This window comes from Diorhabda carinulata, chromosome X (genome assembly GCF_026250575.1).
Source record: "Diorhabda carinulata isolate Delta chromosome X, icDioCari1.1, whole genome shotgun sequence".
In the NCBI taxonomy this organism is placed as follows: Eukaryota; Metazoa; Arthropoda; class Insecta; order Coleoptera; family Chrysomelidae; genus Diorhabda; species Diorhabda carinulata.
The window spans coordinates 11870847-11885367 of record NC_079472.1 but is presented as its reverse complement, the minus strand read 5'-3'; the positions used below and the strand labels follow the sequence as shown (position 1 = coordinate 11885367).

Below are 14521 nucleotides of genomic sequence, written 5' to 3'. Positions count from 1 at the left end.
TAATGGATCCATTTTTCATCAGCAGTAACAACCCGATGCAAAAATGACTTATTTTTGTGGTGTTCCAGCAGCATTTCGGACACGCAAAACCGTCTTTCGGCTTGAGTTCATGTGGAACCCAATTTCTTTGATTTTGAATATACCCAGCTACTTTTAAACGTTTTGAAATAGCTGCTTGAGTGACACCCAAAGATTCTGCAAGCTCTTCTTGTATTTGGCAACAATCTCCATCGAGTAAGGCTTCCAGTTCTTCATCTTCAAACTTTTTTGACTGTCCAGGACGTTCATTGTCTTCCAAGCCAAAATCACCATTTTTAAATCGTGCAAACCACTTTTGGGTGTTATGAGAAAGATCGTTTATGGTTTTTAGGTACGACAGGAACCGTTTGACGCTTAAAGAAATCCACAATTGTCAATACGTATCGTGTATGAATCCGACTGCTGGTAGTTTCACTGTGAACCCAAGACTGCAGCGGCATTTTTGCGTGTTTGCCATATCTTTTCCTGGCGCAGAAGCATTAACTACGATCTACAAAACGATACTCAGTCAGCATTTCGGTAATTCGGAGCTAAAATTTTTACCATCGATTATAAAAATGGCCGACAACGTCGTCGCGGCGACTATAATTTTGCATCATAAAGTTTCTCAAATATTTCTACCTACTGCTGTGAAATTCCATTATATTTTCAATTTGAGAGATATTTCGAATGTTTTTCAGGTATTGGAGATTTGGTAAATTGATCTAGTTTCGTCTGAATATTCTATTTTTAGGGTTTGCTTTTTAGTACGAATGAATGTTTGAATCAACCGACAGATTTGGTTCGTCTTTGGTTGCACGAATGCTATAGGGTATATGGTGATAAACTTACTGAAGAAAAAGATATTGACGCTTTCTCAAAATTACAGTTAGACGTACTCAAAAAAAACTACGAGGTAATTTGGGTATTAGAACTTTTGATTTACATATTTTTCTGTATTTTTAATCGATAGTTTTCGTATCAAATTGCTACTTCAACTTTCACCCTGTATATTTCCTACATATTAATAATAGAAAAAATCAAATTTAATGTATTATATACATACATTTTTCCTCTATCTATTGACGTGAAAATCAAAACTACAACTTCAACAATTTCAAAAATAATTAATTTTATACGAGAACATGTCAATATGTTTTCAATAAATTTCAACTTTAGCTTCCACCCTATATATATTCTACAAATATTTGATTAAAAAAAACAAATTTAGTTCATTATCTATAAAAATCCTTTCTCTATCTGCTAACGTGGAAAATGAAGCTGCATCTTCAATAATTTCAGAGATAATTGAATTTATACGAGAGCATGTCAAAATGTTTTCAACAATTTTTAGATTTTCGTCTTGGAGATTTGAAAAGTCTTACAATTTTCTTTGTATCATAAGTTGAGTTTAGGTTATTTTTTCAATATAAGTATGAATACTTCACTTTCTATTTTCATAGTTTTCCTTATTTTCATTTGATGAACATAGATCTTATACATTTTTTTATCAAAACTTGCAACAAAAATTTCTACTTTTCGCCCTGTATATTTTCCACAAATCCAAAACTTATAAAAGAAAAATTAGTGCATGATAATCATACATTCTTTATCTAACGAAAACCGAAAAAAATAAAGCTACATCTTCAATAGTTTAGAAATTAGTTTATTTTATACGAGTGCATGGCAAAATGTTTTAAGTAAATTTTATAATCAGCTTTCACCCTCTATATTTTCTACAAGCATTTGGATACAAAAACTGAATTTCACGCATTGTTTATAAAAATCTTTTCTCTATCTACTGACGTTCGAAATAAAATTACATCTTCAATAATTTCAGAAGTAATTGACTTTATACGAGAACATGTCAAGATGTTGTCAATAAATTTTAACTTCAGCTTTCACCCTCTATATTTTCTACAAACATTTGGTTACGAAAAATAAATTTAACGCATTGTTTAGACAAATCTTTTCTCTATCTACTTACGCTAGAATTGAAACTAAATCTTCAATAATTTCAGAAATAATTGACTTTATACGAGGACATGTCCATATATTTTCAATAAATTTTAACTTCAGCTTTCACCCTATATTTTTCTACAAATATTTGATTAAAAAAAAACAAATTTAGTTCATTATCTATAAAAATCCTTTCTCTATCTGCTAACGTGGAAAATGAAGCTGCATCTTCAATAATTTCAGAGATAATTGAATTTATACGAGAGCATGTCAAAATGTTTTCAACAATTTTTAGATTTTCGTCTTGGAGATTTGAAAAGTCTTACAATTTTCTTTGTATCATAAGTTGAGTTTAGGTTATTTTTTCAATATAAGTATGAATACTTCACTTTCTATTTTCATAGTTTTCCTTATTTTCATTTGATGAACATAGATCTTATACATTTTTTTATCAAAACTTGCAACAAAAATTTCTACTTTTCGCCCTGTATATTTTCCACAAATCCAAAACTTATAAAAGAAAAATTAGTGCATGATAATCATACATTCTTTATCTAACGAAAACCGAAAAAAATAAAGCTACATCTTCAATAGTTTAGAAATTAGTTTATTTTATACGAGTGCATGGCAAAATGTTTTAAGTAAATTTTATAATCAGCTTTCACCCTCTATATTTTCTACAAGCATTTGGATACAAAAACTGAATTTCACGCATTGTTTAAAAAAATCTTTTCTCTAACTACTGACGTTCAAAGTGAAATTACACCTTCAATAATTTCAGATATAATTGACTTTATACGAGAGCATGTCAGTATGTTGTCAATAAATTTTAACTTCAGCTTTCACCCTATATATTCTCTTCAAGTATTTGATTACGAAAAATGAATTTAACGCATTATTTAGAAAAATTTTTTCTCTATCTACTGACGTCCAAAGTGAAATTACATCTTGAATAATTTCAGACATAATTGACTTTATACGAGAGCATGTCAAAATTTTTTCAATAAATTTTAACCTCAGCTTTTACCCTATATATTTTCTACAAGTATTTGGTTAAAAAAATAAATTCATTCCATTTTTTAAACAAATCTTTACTCTACCTACTGACGTAAAAAATAAAGCTACATCCTCAATAGTTGAGTATATAATTTATTTTATACGAGAGCATGTCAAAATTTTTTCAATAAATTTTAACATCAGCTTTCACCCTATATATTGTCTATAACCATTTGGTTACGAAAAATAAATTAAACGTATTGGTTAGAAAAATTTTTTCTCTATTTATTGACGTCCAAAGTGAAATTACATCTTTAATAATTTCACAAATAATTAACTTTATACGAGAACATGTCAAGATGTTGTCAATAAATTTTAACATCAGCTTTCACCCTATATATTGTCTATAATCATTTGGTTGAGAAAACTGAATTTGACGCATTGTTTATAAAAATCTTTTCTCTATCTACTGAAGCGCAAAGTGAAATTACACCTTCAATAATTTCAGAAATATTTGACTTTATACGAGAACATGTCAGTATGTTGTCAATAAATTTTAACATCAGCTTTCACCCTATATATTTTCTACAAACATTTGGTTACGAAAAATGAATTTAACGCAATTTTTAGAAAAATATTTTCTCTATATACTTACTTTAGAATTGAAACTAAATCTTTAATAATTTCAGAAATAACTTACATTATACAAAATATGTAAATATATCTTTTCAATAAATTTTAACTTCAGCTTTCACCCTATATATTTTCTACAAGCATTTGGTTACAAAAACAGAATTTAATGCATTGTTTAGAAAAATCTTTTCTCCAACTACTGACGTCCAAAGTGAAATTACACCTTCAATAATTTCAGATATAATTGACTTTATACGAGAGCATGTCAAAACAGTTTTCAATAAATTTTAACATCAGCTTTCACCCTATATATTTTTTACAAACATTTGGTTACGAAAAAAGAATTTAACGCATTGTTTAGAAAAATCTTTTCTCTAACTACTGACGTCCAAAGTGAAATTACACTTTCAATAATTTCAGAAATATTTGACTTTATACGAGAACATGTCAGTATGTTGTCAATAAATTTTAACATCAGCTTTCACCCTATATATTTTTTACAAACATTTGGTTACGAAAAAAGAATTTAACGCAATTTTTAGAAAAATATTTTTTCTATATACTTACTTTAGAATTGAAACTAAATCTTCAATAATTTCAGAAATAATTGACTTTATACGAGGACATGTCCATATGTTTTCAATAAATTTTAACTTCAGCTTTCACCCTATATATTTTCTACAAGCATTTGGTTACAAAAACAGAATTTAACGCATTGTTTAGACAAATATTTTCAGTATCTACGTACGTTAGAATTGAAACTAAATCTTCAATAATTTCAGAAATAATTGACTTTATACGAGGACATGTCCATATGTTTTCAATAAATTTTAACTTCAGCTTTCACCCTATATATTTTCTACAAGCATTTGGTTACAAAAACAGAATTTAACGCATTGTTTAGACAAATATTTTCAGTATCTACGTACGTTAGAATTGAAACTAAATCTTCAATAATTTCAGAAATAATTGACTTTATACGAGGACATGTCCATATGTTTTCAATAAATTTTAACTTCAGCTTTCACCCTACATATTTTCTACAAGCATTTGGTTACAAAAATAAATTCATCCCATTTTTCAAACAAATCTTTTCTCTACCTACTGACGTAAAAAATAAAGCTACATTTTCAATAGTTGAAGATATAATTTATTTTATACGAGAGCGTGTAAAAATGTTTTCAATAAAATTCAACTTCAACTTTCACTATGTATATTTTCCACGAAAAAACTATTCTATAACCTCCTTAAACCTATATAAAAAAGTTGAAACTCAATCAATTCTTTATTCCCAATAACATCAAGGAGATAGACGAATCCATAGTTTTGGAAAAACCTAACATCTATTGTCATTTCGCTGGGGGAATTGGGGAACCCAAATACATGCCGGTAAAAAAATGGATAAACCTAACGAAACTATTAAACGAAGCTATGTCGAGCTACAACGATTTAGTAGCAGCTATGAATCTAGTCCTTTTCGAAGACGCCATGATGCATATATGCAGGTAAATAATATACAGAAAATCATTTACGTCTTTCTCACATCCATTCACATTCCAGAATAAACCGAATTTTAGAATCTCCTCGAGGAAGTGCCCTATTAGTCGGAGTAGGTGGTAGTGGTAAACAATCTTTATCCAGACTAGCTGCGTTCATTTCTTCGCTAGAAGTAGCACAAATACAATTAAAGAAAGGATACGGAGTATTAGATTTGAAAAAAGAATTATCCTCACTGTACTTGAAAAGCGGTTTGAAGAATGTCGGTATAATGTTTTTAATGACAGACGCTCAGGTGAAACCACCCTTCATCTTCATAAATCAACGAACTAAAACGATCTTTCCAGGTCCCCAACGAACAGTTTCTCGTTTTAATCAACGATATGTTAGCTTCTGGTGAAATCCCGGACATGTTTCCAGACGACGAGATCGAATCTATAATCGCCGGGGTGCGAAATGAAGTAAAAGGCGCCGGAATGTTAGACACTAGAGAAAACTGTTGGAAATTTTTCATCGATAGAGTCCGACGACAATTAAAAGTCGTCCTCTGTTTCTCCCCTGTAGGATCCACACTCAGAGTAAGAGCTAGAAAGTTTCCTTCTTTGATTAACTGCACGCAAGTCAATTGGTTCCACGAGTGGCCGCAAGAAGCGCTAGTATCAGTAGCTTCGAGGTTTTTACAAGACATTGAGGTCTTACCAGTAAGTATAATAGTATACGAGGTTCGATTATAAAATAACGAAACTAGTCCTGATAACGAAAAACTACGCTAAATGTTATTTGTTAAAAATTATTTTTAAGAATTATTTCTTTGATGTTTACGATTGTAGTTTAGTTCCAGAACATGTTTTTTTTTACTTTTTGTATCGAGACATCTTTTTGTGAAGTTCGTATACGAATTATTGCTGAAGATATTTAATAGCCATACCTTCTAAATACAAAATAGACAATCGAAAATCATAATTTCAGATTGAATTGCATGATTCAGCTGCCCGTTTCATGGCTTACGCCCACACTTCAGTCAACTCAATATCAAAAATTTTCCTCCAGAACGAAAGAAGATACAATTACACCACGCCGAAATCCTACTTAGAACAAATTAACCTCTATTCCAAACTGCTACGGCAAAAATCTGAAGAGTTAAGGCTGAAAGTACAACGTTTAGAGAACGGTTTGGATAAATTGAAAAGCACGTCGATTCAAGTGGACGAACTGAAGAAGAAATTAGCGATACAAGAGATAGAATTGAAAGAAAAAAACGAAGCGGCCGATCGGTTGATTGAAATAGTTGGTGTAGAAACCGAAAAAGTATCAATAGAAAAGCATCTAGCCGATGAAGAAGAAGAACGCGTCGCTGTGATAGCCGAAGAAGTTAGTAAGAAACAGAAAGATTGCGAAGAAGATTTAATGAAAGCCGAACCTGCTCTACTGGCAGCACAAGAAGCTTTGAATACATTAAACAAAGCTAACTTAACCGAACTGAAATCGTTCGGATCCCCACCGGGTAATAAACATCTTCATTTACTATATTAAATGATAATTTTTATAATGTTTTAGGAGCTGTTACTAATGTTACAGCAGCTGTTATGGTACTACTATCTCCTGGTGGTAAGGTTCCTAAAGATAGAAGCTGGAAAGCTGCTAAATTGATGATGGCTAAAGTAGATGCTTTCTTGGACGCGCTTATCAACTACGATAAGGAAAATATTCATCCGGAAGTTATAAAAGCCATCGTACCATATTTAAAAGATGCCGAATTCGAACCGGAATTTGTAAGGTACTTATACAGGGGCTATTGAATAAATTAGGCGTTATGTGGTTCATATCGACTGAACTAGCAAAGACACGGTCTCTATACCGTATAATTAAAAATTTCAAGTTTGAACCACGTAAAATTTCAAACGATATCTTTTTTTACCGTAGATCTAAGTCAGCGGCTGCAGCTGGATTATGCGCTTGGGTTATAAACATAATAAAGTTTTTTGAGGTTTTCTGCGATGTGGAACCCAAGAGGAAAGCCTTGGCCGCCGCTAATTTGGAACTGGCCGCCGCCCAAGATAAACTAAACTCGATCAAAAAAAAAGTTGCAGTAAGTTTTGTACAGACATAAATTTAAATTCAAAACTTACCTTCATTCATACCTTCAAACCATAAAGATGTTTTTTTTTAGAATTTGCATTTTCTTAACGCTCTGTATATCAGAAATAGTATAATGTGGAATAAACAAGAATTTTTTCTACATAAGCTGATTGTTTGAAAGGACTTTTACAGAATATGTATTAAAAATCCTCTTTATCTTGGACTGTAGGATAGTTTGAATGGAGATTTATTTTTTTCAATATCAACCCCTCTGCAAAGGGTAGAAAAGTGATTATAAGAAAATTGACTGGATTAATCTATTCCTAGTATCTCGAAATATATTTTTTGGCGTATAGTTTTTTTTTGAACCAATTTATTATTATTCCAAATACCCAATTGCTATTTTTTTGAGGTTATGACTTATTTTTGATTATTCATGATCCTAAAATTAAAATTTCTATCAATTTCTGAAATACATTGAAAATTAGTATGTACACTCTTAAATTGATCCAAAAAACTTAATTGTCTTTTGAGTCATAATTATTTCATTTTAAGCATATCCTCCTAATTATTTGGTCATAAATTTCCAGATGTAGTCTTTGTCCACTCAAAAACGTTTGTCCTACGGATTAAACAATTCCAATACTTCTATTTTAACATATTTAGAGCCTCACTTTGAACCAATTTCTATGTCTTTTTTGGCATAACCCATTTTTTATTATTAACGATCCTAAATATCAGAATTTCTATTAATTTCTGAAAATACCTTGGAAATTGGTACATGTACTCTTAAATTGATCCTAAAAAGAAGAAATTTGAGCAAGAAATTGAGCCCTGACCAATATTAGGAACTTGATTGTCTTTGAAGTCATAATTATTTCATTTTAGGCATATCCTCCTAATTATTTGGTCATAAATTTCCAGATGTAGTCTTTGTCCACTCAAAAACGTTTGTCCTACGGATTAAACAAGTCCCATACTTCTATTTTTACATATTTAGAGCCTCACTTTGAACCAATTTCTATGTCTTTTTTGGCATAACCCATTTTTTATTATTAACGATCCTAAATATCAGAATTTCTATTAATTTCTGAAAATACCTTGGAAATTGGTACATGTACTCTTAAATTGATCCTAAAAAGAAGAAATTTGAGCAAGAAATTGAGCCCTGACCAATATTAGGAACTTAATTGTCTTTTGAGTCATAATTATTTCATTTTAAGCATATCCTCCTAATTATTTGGTCATAAATTTCCAGATGTTGTCTTTGTCCACTCAAAAACGTTTGTCCTACGGATTAAACAAGTCCCATACTTCTATTTTTACATATTTAGAGCGTCACTTTAAACCAATTTCTATGTCTTTTTTAGCATAACCCATTTTTTGTTATTAACGATCCTAAATATCAAAATCTCTATCAATTTCTGAAAATACCGTGGAAATTGGTACGTACACTCTTAAATCGATTCAAAAAAGAAGAAATTTGAGCAGAAAATTGAGCTTTGACTAACTTAATATATCTTTAGAATCATAATTATTTCATTTGTAGCATACCAACATTTCACTCGAAAATATTTTATAAGAACTTTCTGAAAACTTTCTTGATGATTCCATATCACAGCCTTAAATCCTTTTCCATCTCTAGTCCTTGTCCTTGAAGCAGGTTTTCTATGATTTCCTTTATCAATCAATGGGCGACGATAGGATTTAATACAACCGCCGCTTTCTATACATAATCTGTCTATTTCATCTGAATAAGGTACGTGAAACAACCCCATTTAAAAACACTTGCAGATGAAATGAATAATCGATCGAACCGAGAGTCTCTTTTGACATAACCTATAACTTGGTAATGAATTTTCTCGATTTGTTTTCCAGTCTTTAGAGGAACAGTTGGCGAAACTAACTGCGGATTTTGAAACAGCGACTAAAGAAAAATTGTTATGTCAACAAGAAGCCGACGCTACGAACGCAACCATACATCTAGCTAACCGATTGGTCGGTGGATTAGCCAGTGAAAATGTCCGTTGGGCGGAGGCGGTAAACAGGTGTGGTTTTACCATAAATATCCACAAATTTCACTTTTTTTCAAATAAACTGATAATAGTTATCATAGCAATTCTGTTCCATTAGTTGCGATGTATAGAAATGACATTTATTTCCTTTTTTGCACGAATGGACTATAATTGACCCTTTTTTCATCTGGTGCGTCCATAAATGAATGGTCTTTAATAAAAACTTCCTGCATCCACTTATTCATTGAATTGAAAAACTATTTAATTGGCTTACATTTACTTAGCTATATGAATGGACTATAATTAATTCTTTTTACATTTAGTTCGTCCGTATATGGATGAACTATAATTCAAGCTTTTACATTTACTTCGTACAGTAAATGAATTGACTATAACTATGCAATTAGTTCATCCGTGAATGAACGGACAATAATCTATTATTTTTGCATTTTCTTCGTTCGATGAAAGAATGGACTATAACTGATTCTATTTGCTTCCCTTTCGTTCGTTAAATAGATGGGCTATAAATGATTGTTTTCGCATTTAATTCGTCCGTAAATGAATGGAATATAAATGATTTTTTTGCATTTAATTCCTCCATAAATGAATGGACTATAAATTTGGATGGACTATTTGCCTTTTTTCGTACGTTAAATAAATGGATTACAAATGATCATTATTGCATTTGATTCGTCAGTAAATGAATGGACTATAATTTAATATTTTTGCCTTCACTTCATGCTTTAAATAAATGGACTATAAATGATTCTATTTGCAGTTCTTTCGTCCGTTGAATGAATAAACTATATATGATTTTTTCTTTATTTAATTCGTTCGTAAATGAATAGACTATAAATGATTTTTTTGCATTTAATTCGTCCATGATTGACTGGAATATAATTTAATCTTTTTGTACTTTCTTCGTTCCATAAAGAATGGACCATAATTCAATCTTTTTGCATTCTATTTGCTCAGTATATGAATTGACTATAAACAAATTTTTTCGCAATTAGTTTCTCTATGAATGAATGGACTATAATTTAATATTTTTGCACTTTCTTCGTTCGATAAAAGAATAGACTGTAATTGATTCTTTTTGCATTTAATTCATCCGTAAATGAATGGACTATAATTTAATATTTTCGCATTCAATTCCTCCGTAAATGAACGGACTATAATTGAAGCTTTTTGCATCCACTTTGCTCAGCAAATGAATTGGCTATAAACGAATTTTTTCGCAATTAGTTCGTTCGAAAATGAATGGACTATAATTCAATATTTTTGCACTTTCTTTGTTCGATAAAAGAATGGACTATAATTGATTCTTTTTGCATTTAATTCATCCGTAAATGAATGGACTATAATTTAATATTTTTGCATTCAATTCCTCCATAAATGAACGGATTATAATTGAAGCTTTTTGCATCCACTTTGCTCAGCAAATGAATTGGCTATAAACGAATTTTTTCGCAATTAGTTCGTTCGAAAATGAATGGACTATAATTCAATATTTTTGCACTTTCTTTGTTCGATAAAAGAATGGACTATAATTGATTCTTTTTGCATTTAATTCATCCGTAAATGAATGGACTATAATTTAATATTTTTGCATTCAATTCCTCCATAAATGAACGGATTATAATTGAAGCTTTTTGCATTTACTTTGCTCAGCAAATGAATTGGCTATAAACGAATTTTTTCGCAATTAGTTCGTCCGAAAATGAAAGGACTATAATTCAATCCTAATGCTTTTATTTCGATGAGCTAATTGGCTACAGTCGACACATTTTGCAATTATTTCATACTTCGAATGAATGGACTAAAATTGATTCTTCTTGTATTTACTCTGGTTGACGAATGGACTATAATTGATTATTCTTGCATTTACAAGGGTTAACGTATAGACTATAATTCTTTTCGCATTTGCTTCGTTGAAAGAATGATAATGGATTCTGTTTACATCCATTTCTTCTATTATATGAATGGACTATAATTTATTCATTTTGTAGTTTCATAGAAAGTGGGAAAATGATGCCAGGAGACGTATTACTGACTACAGCATTTATATCTTACGTTGGTTGTTTCACCAAACAATACCGCCTGGATTTGATCCACAAAATGTGGTTACCTTTTCTAAAAAATTTAGACGTAAGCATTACATGGAGTTTTATAATATTTATGCATCATTATATACGATATCGAAGTTCAAAAAAATATCTTTTTTTAATCAAAAATTGTTTTTACAAAAACTTTTCAAATAAATTATTTTAGCCCAAGATACCTTTGACAGAAGACTTGGATCCCCTCTCATTGTTGACAGACGATACCTTAATAGCAAAATGGCAAAATGAAGGTTTGCCAAGCGATAAAATGTCCATAGAAAATGCTACAATTTTATCTAATTCGGAAAGATGGCCGCTGATGATTGATCCCCAGGTGAGTTTAAGTGAAAATTACGATCTTTTATGGGAATATCCGGAGTAGGCATCATCTTATAGCTTAAAAATAGTTAAATATAGCTAAATCTGTTGAAATTTTCGAAGCAAAAGAAATTTAAGAATCATTATTCTGATGAGAAGCAAGAAGATCGAAACCGGTCGATGTATTTGACAACTATAAACGAAAAATGTATTTTATTTGATTTGAGACGATAGTTTTATATAAAATATTCGAAATAGAAGTGATTTAAAAAAGAATATACTGATGAGAACTACGTAAATCGAAACCGGTCGATTTTATTTCCAATTGTGAACCAGAGAAGTAGTTTATTTGATTTGAGGTGATAGTTTTATATGGAATTTTCAAACCAAAAGTGATTTAACATTAAATATTCTGATGAGAATCAAATGGATCGAAACCAGTCGATATATTTTGCAATTATGAACCAGAGTAGTTTATTTGAAGTGATATGATAGTTTTATATGGAATTTTCAAAATAAAAATGATTTGACAACAAATATTCTGACGAGAATTAAGTGGATCGAAACTGGTCGGAATAGATTGCTATTATGAGTCAAAAAAGTAGTTTATTCCATTAAAAGTTACAGTTTAACATGAAATTCTCGAAAAAAATTTATTTAAAAACGAATATTCTGATGAGAACCAAATAGATCGAAACCGGTCGATATATTTTGCAAATATAAGTGAAAAAAGTTGTTTATTTCATTCAAAGTAATAGTTTTGTATGAAATTTTAGTTACAAGGTATAAAATGGATCAAACAACGCTACGGGGACGCGTTAAAAGTAATACGACTAGGACAAAAAAGTTACTTGGACGTTATTGAAAGATGCATCACGGAAGGAGCGACTGTTTTACTTGAAAATATCGAAGAAAATTTAGATCCTGTCCTGGATACTTTACTAGGAAGATATCTAATTAAAAAAGGAAAGTAGGTAACATGAATATAAATAAAACACATGTTATAATTAAAATTTTATTAAAAATTCATTATTTATACTTTTTACAAATGAAAACAAAAATTCCCGGGTAAATATATAATCCTACCAACGCCATCTCGTGGTTCTAACATTAATTTACTTCTGTCAATAATTTGGCGGTGTTTGAATAGTTCCATCTCGTGGTAGGAATACGAATTAAGTTTATTATCGTTAATTAGTGGGGAAAATTTGAATTACAACAGTTTTTGATTATAATTTTGAAAATTATTAATAATATTGTAGAGCTATCAAAATTGGTGATAAAGAAATCGAATATAATTCAAATTTTCAATTAATACTGCACACAAAGTTGGCGAATCCTCATTATAAACCGGAAATGCAGGCACAAGCGACCCTAATTAATTTCACGGTGACGAGAGATGGGTTGGAAGATCAGCTCCTGGCTGAAGTCGTCAAAGCTGAAAGACTAGATCTTGAAGAATTGAAGGTCAATTATTTTATAGATTATTTTATAGATAATAATAAATTTAAATTGTTTTTAGGCCGATTTGACTAAGCAGCAAAACGATTTTAAGATTAGTTTGAAAAGTTTGGAAGACGATCTGCTATCTAGACTATCATCAGCCGGTGGAAATCTTCTTGGTGATACTACTTTGGTCGAAAATCTGGAAACTACTAAAAGAACCGCCGCGGAAATCGAAGAAAAAGTTGCAGAAGCTAAAATAACTTCGGCACAGATAGACGAAGCTAGAGAATATTATAGACCAGCAGCTGCTAGAGCCAGTTTATTGTACTTCATTCTAAACGAACTCAATACCATCAATCCAATTTATCAATTTTCTTTAAAGGTAACTTTATTATATACCATTCTGTAAGTAACTGACTTCCCATTCGGTTTAAATGAACAATTTATGACGTTACTTCCGTTTTTTCCGCTCGAGGGTTATAAAGCACATTAGTTTAGCGTTTTCGTGGACTTAGAATATTTGTATCAAGCTCTCGGATGTCCGAAACTATCATTTTGGGCCAATAATTGGATTGGTTGGCTTCCGGTTCGACTGAATTTAAGAATCAAACGAAATATTTTATATTGGGAAAGGAGATATTTTTAGGATTAGGGCTTGTCTGAAGGGTGGTGAGACGTATGGTAAGAAAAAAGTCAAGATTCAACGTTTTTTTTTACTTACATCCTTTTCTAGTAGGGTTAAATCAGGTTAGATTAAGTTAGGTTATATTAGTTAGTTGGAAGAGGTTAGGTTAGGTTGGGTTAGATTAGGTTAGCTTATATAAGATTTGGTTTAATTAAATTAGGTCGAGTTGGTAGAATTTCAGCTTAGAAGGCGCTCAGTTGGTAGCCTCATCAACGTGACTCTTCAGACTTATCCAGATGGAGATGCAACTCCACACAAAAAAAGGATTAGGTTGGGTTGGATTAAGTTAGGTTACATAAGGTTAGGTTACATAGGATGACGTTGGATTAAATTAGGTTATGCTATGTTAAGTTATATTGAGTTAGGTTAAGTTACGTTAGGTTAGTTTACATTAAATTAGGTTAGGTTACATTAGATTAGGTAGGATTAAGTTATGTTACGATAGGTTAGGTTACATTAAGTAGAGTTACATTGGGTAGAGTTACATTAGGTTACGTTTTATTAAGTTAGGTTATGCCACGTTAAGTTATATTGAGGTAGGTTAGGTTATGTTAGGTTAAAATAAGTTAGGTTAGGTTTCATTGGGTTAGGTAGGACAAAGTTAGGTTACATTAGTTTAGGTTAGGTCAAGTTATCTTAATTCATCGATAACTCAAGAAAATTGGTTTCTGTTATATGCCGTTTTGTATAATTCATAAATTTAGTTCGAAAATCCGAAATGTCAATCTAATTATTGGTGCAATTCGACATTTTGGTACTAGATAAATGGATTC

The 14521-nt window shown here is 30.8% G+C and overlaps 1 protein-coding gene across 1 annotated transcript in view; it reads left to right on the top strand.

The window, feature by feature from the left end:
• LOC130901327 (dynein beta chain, ciliary) overlaps positions 1 to 14521 on the top strand; it is a 62399-nt gene that overhangs the window by 36990 nt on the left and 10888 nt on the right. The window contains exons 28-41 of the mRNA XM_057812631.1: positions 371 to 719; positions 773 to 934; positions 4912 to 5111; positions 5167 to 5398; positions 5451 to 5804; positions 6073 to 6607; positions 6661 to 6880; positions 7027 to 7192; positions 9061 to 9230; positions 11207 to 11345; positions 11469 to 11633; positions 12394 to 12587; positions 12880 to 13084; positions 13140 to 13445. Coding sequence (XP_057668614.1) covers positions 371 to 719; positions 773 to 934; positions 4912 to 5111; positions 5167 to 5398; positions 5451 to 5804; positions 6073 to 6607; positions 6661 to 6880; positions 7027 to 7192; positions 9061 to 9230; positions 11207 to 11345; positions 11469 to 11633; positions 12394 to 12587; positions 12880 to 13084; positions 13140 to 13445 — 3397 coding nt within the window. The remainder of the gene's footprint in view (positions 1 to 370; positions 720 to 772; positions 935 to 4911; positions 5112 to 5166; positions 5399 to 5450; positions 5805 to 6072; positions 6608 to 6660; positions 6881 to 7026; positions 7193 to 9060; positions 9231 to 11206; positions 11346 to 11468; positions 11634 to 12393; positions 12588 to 12879; positions 13085 to 13139; positions 13446 to 14521) is intronic.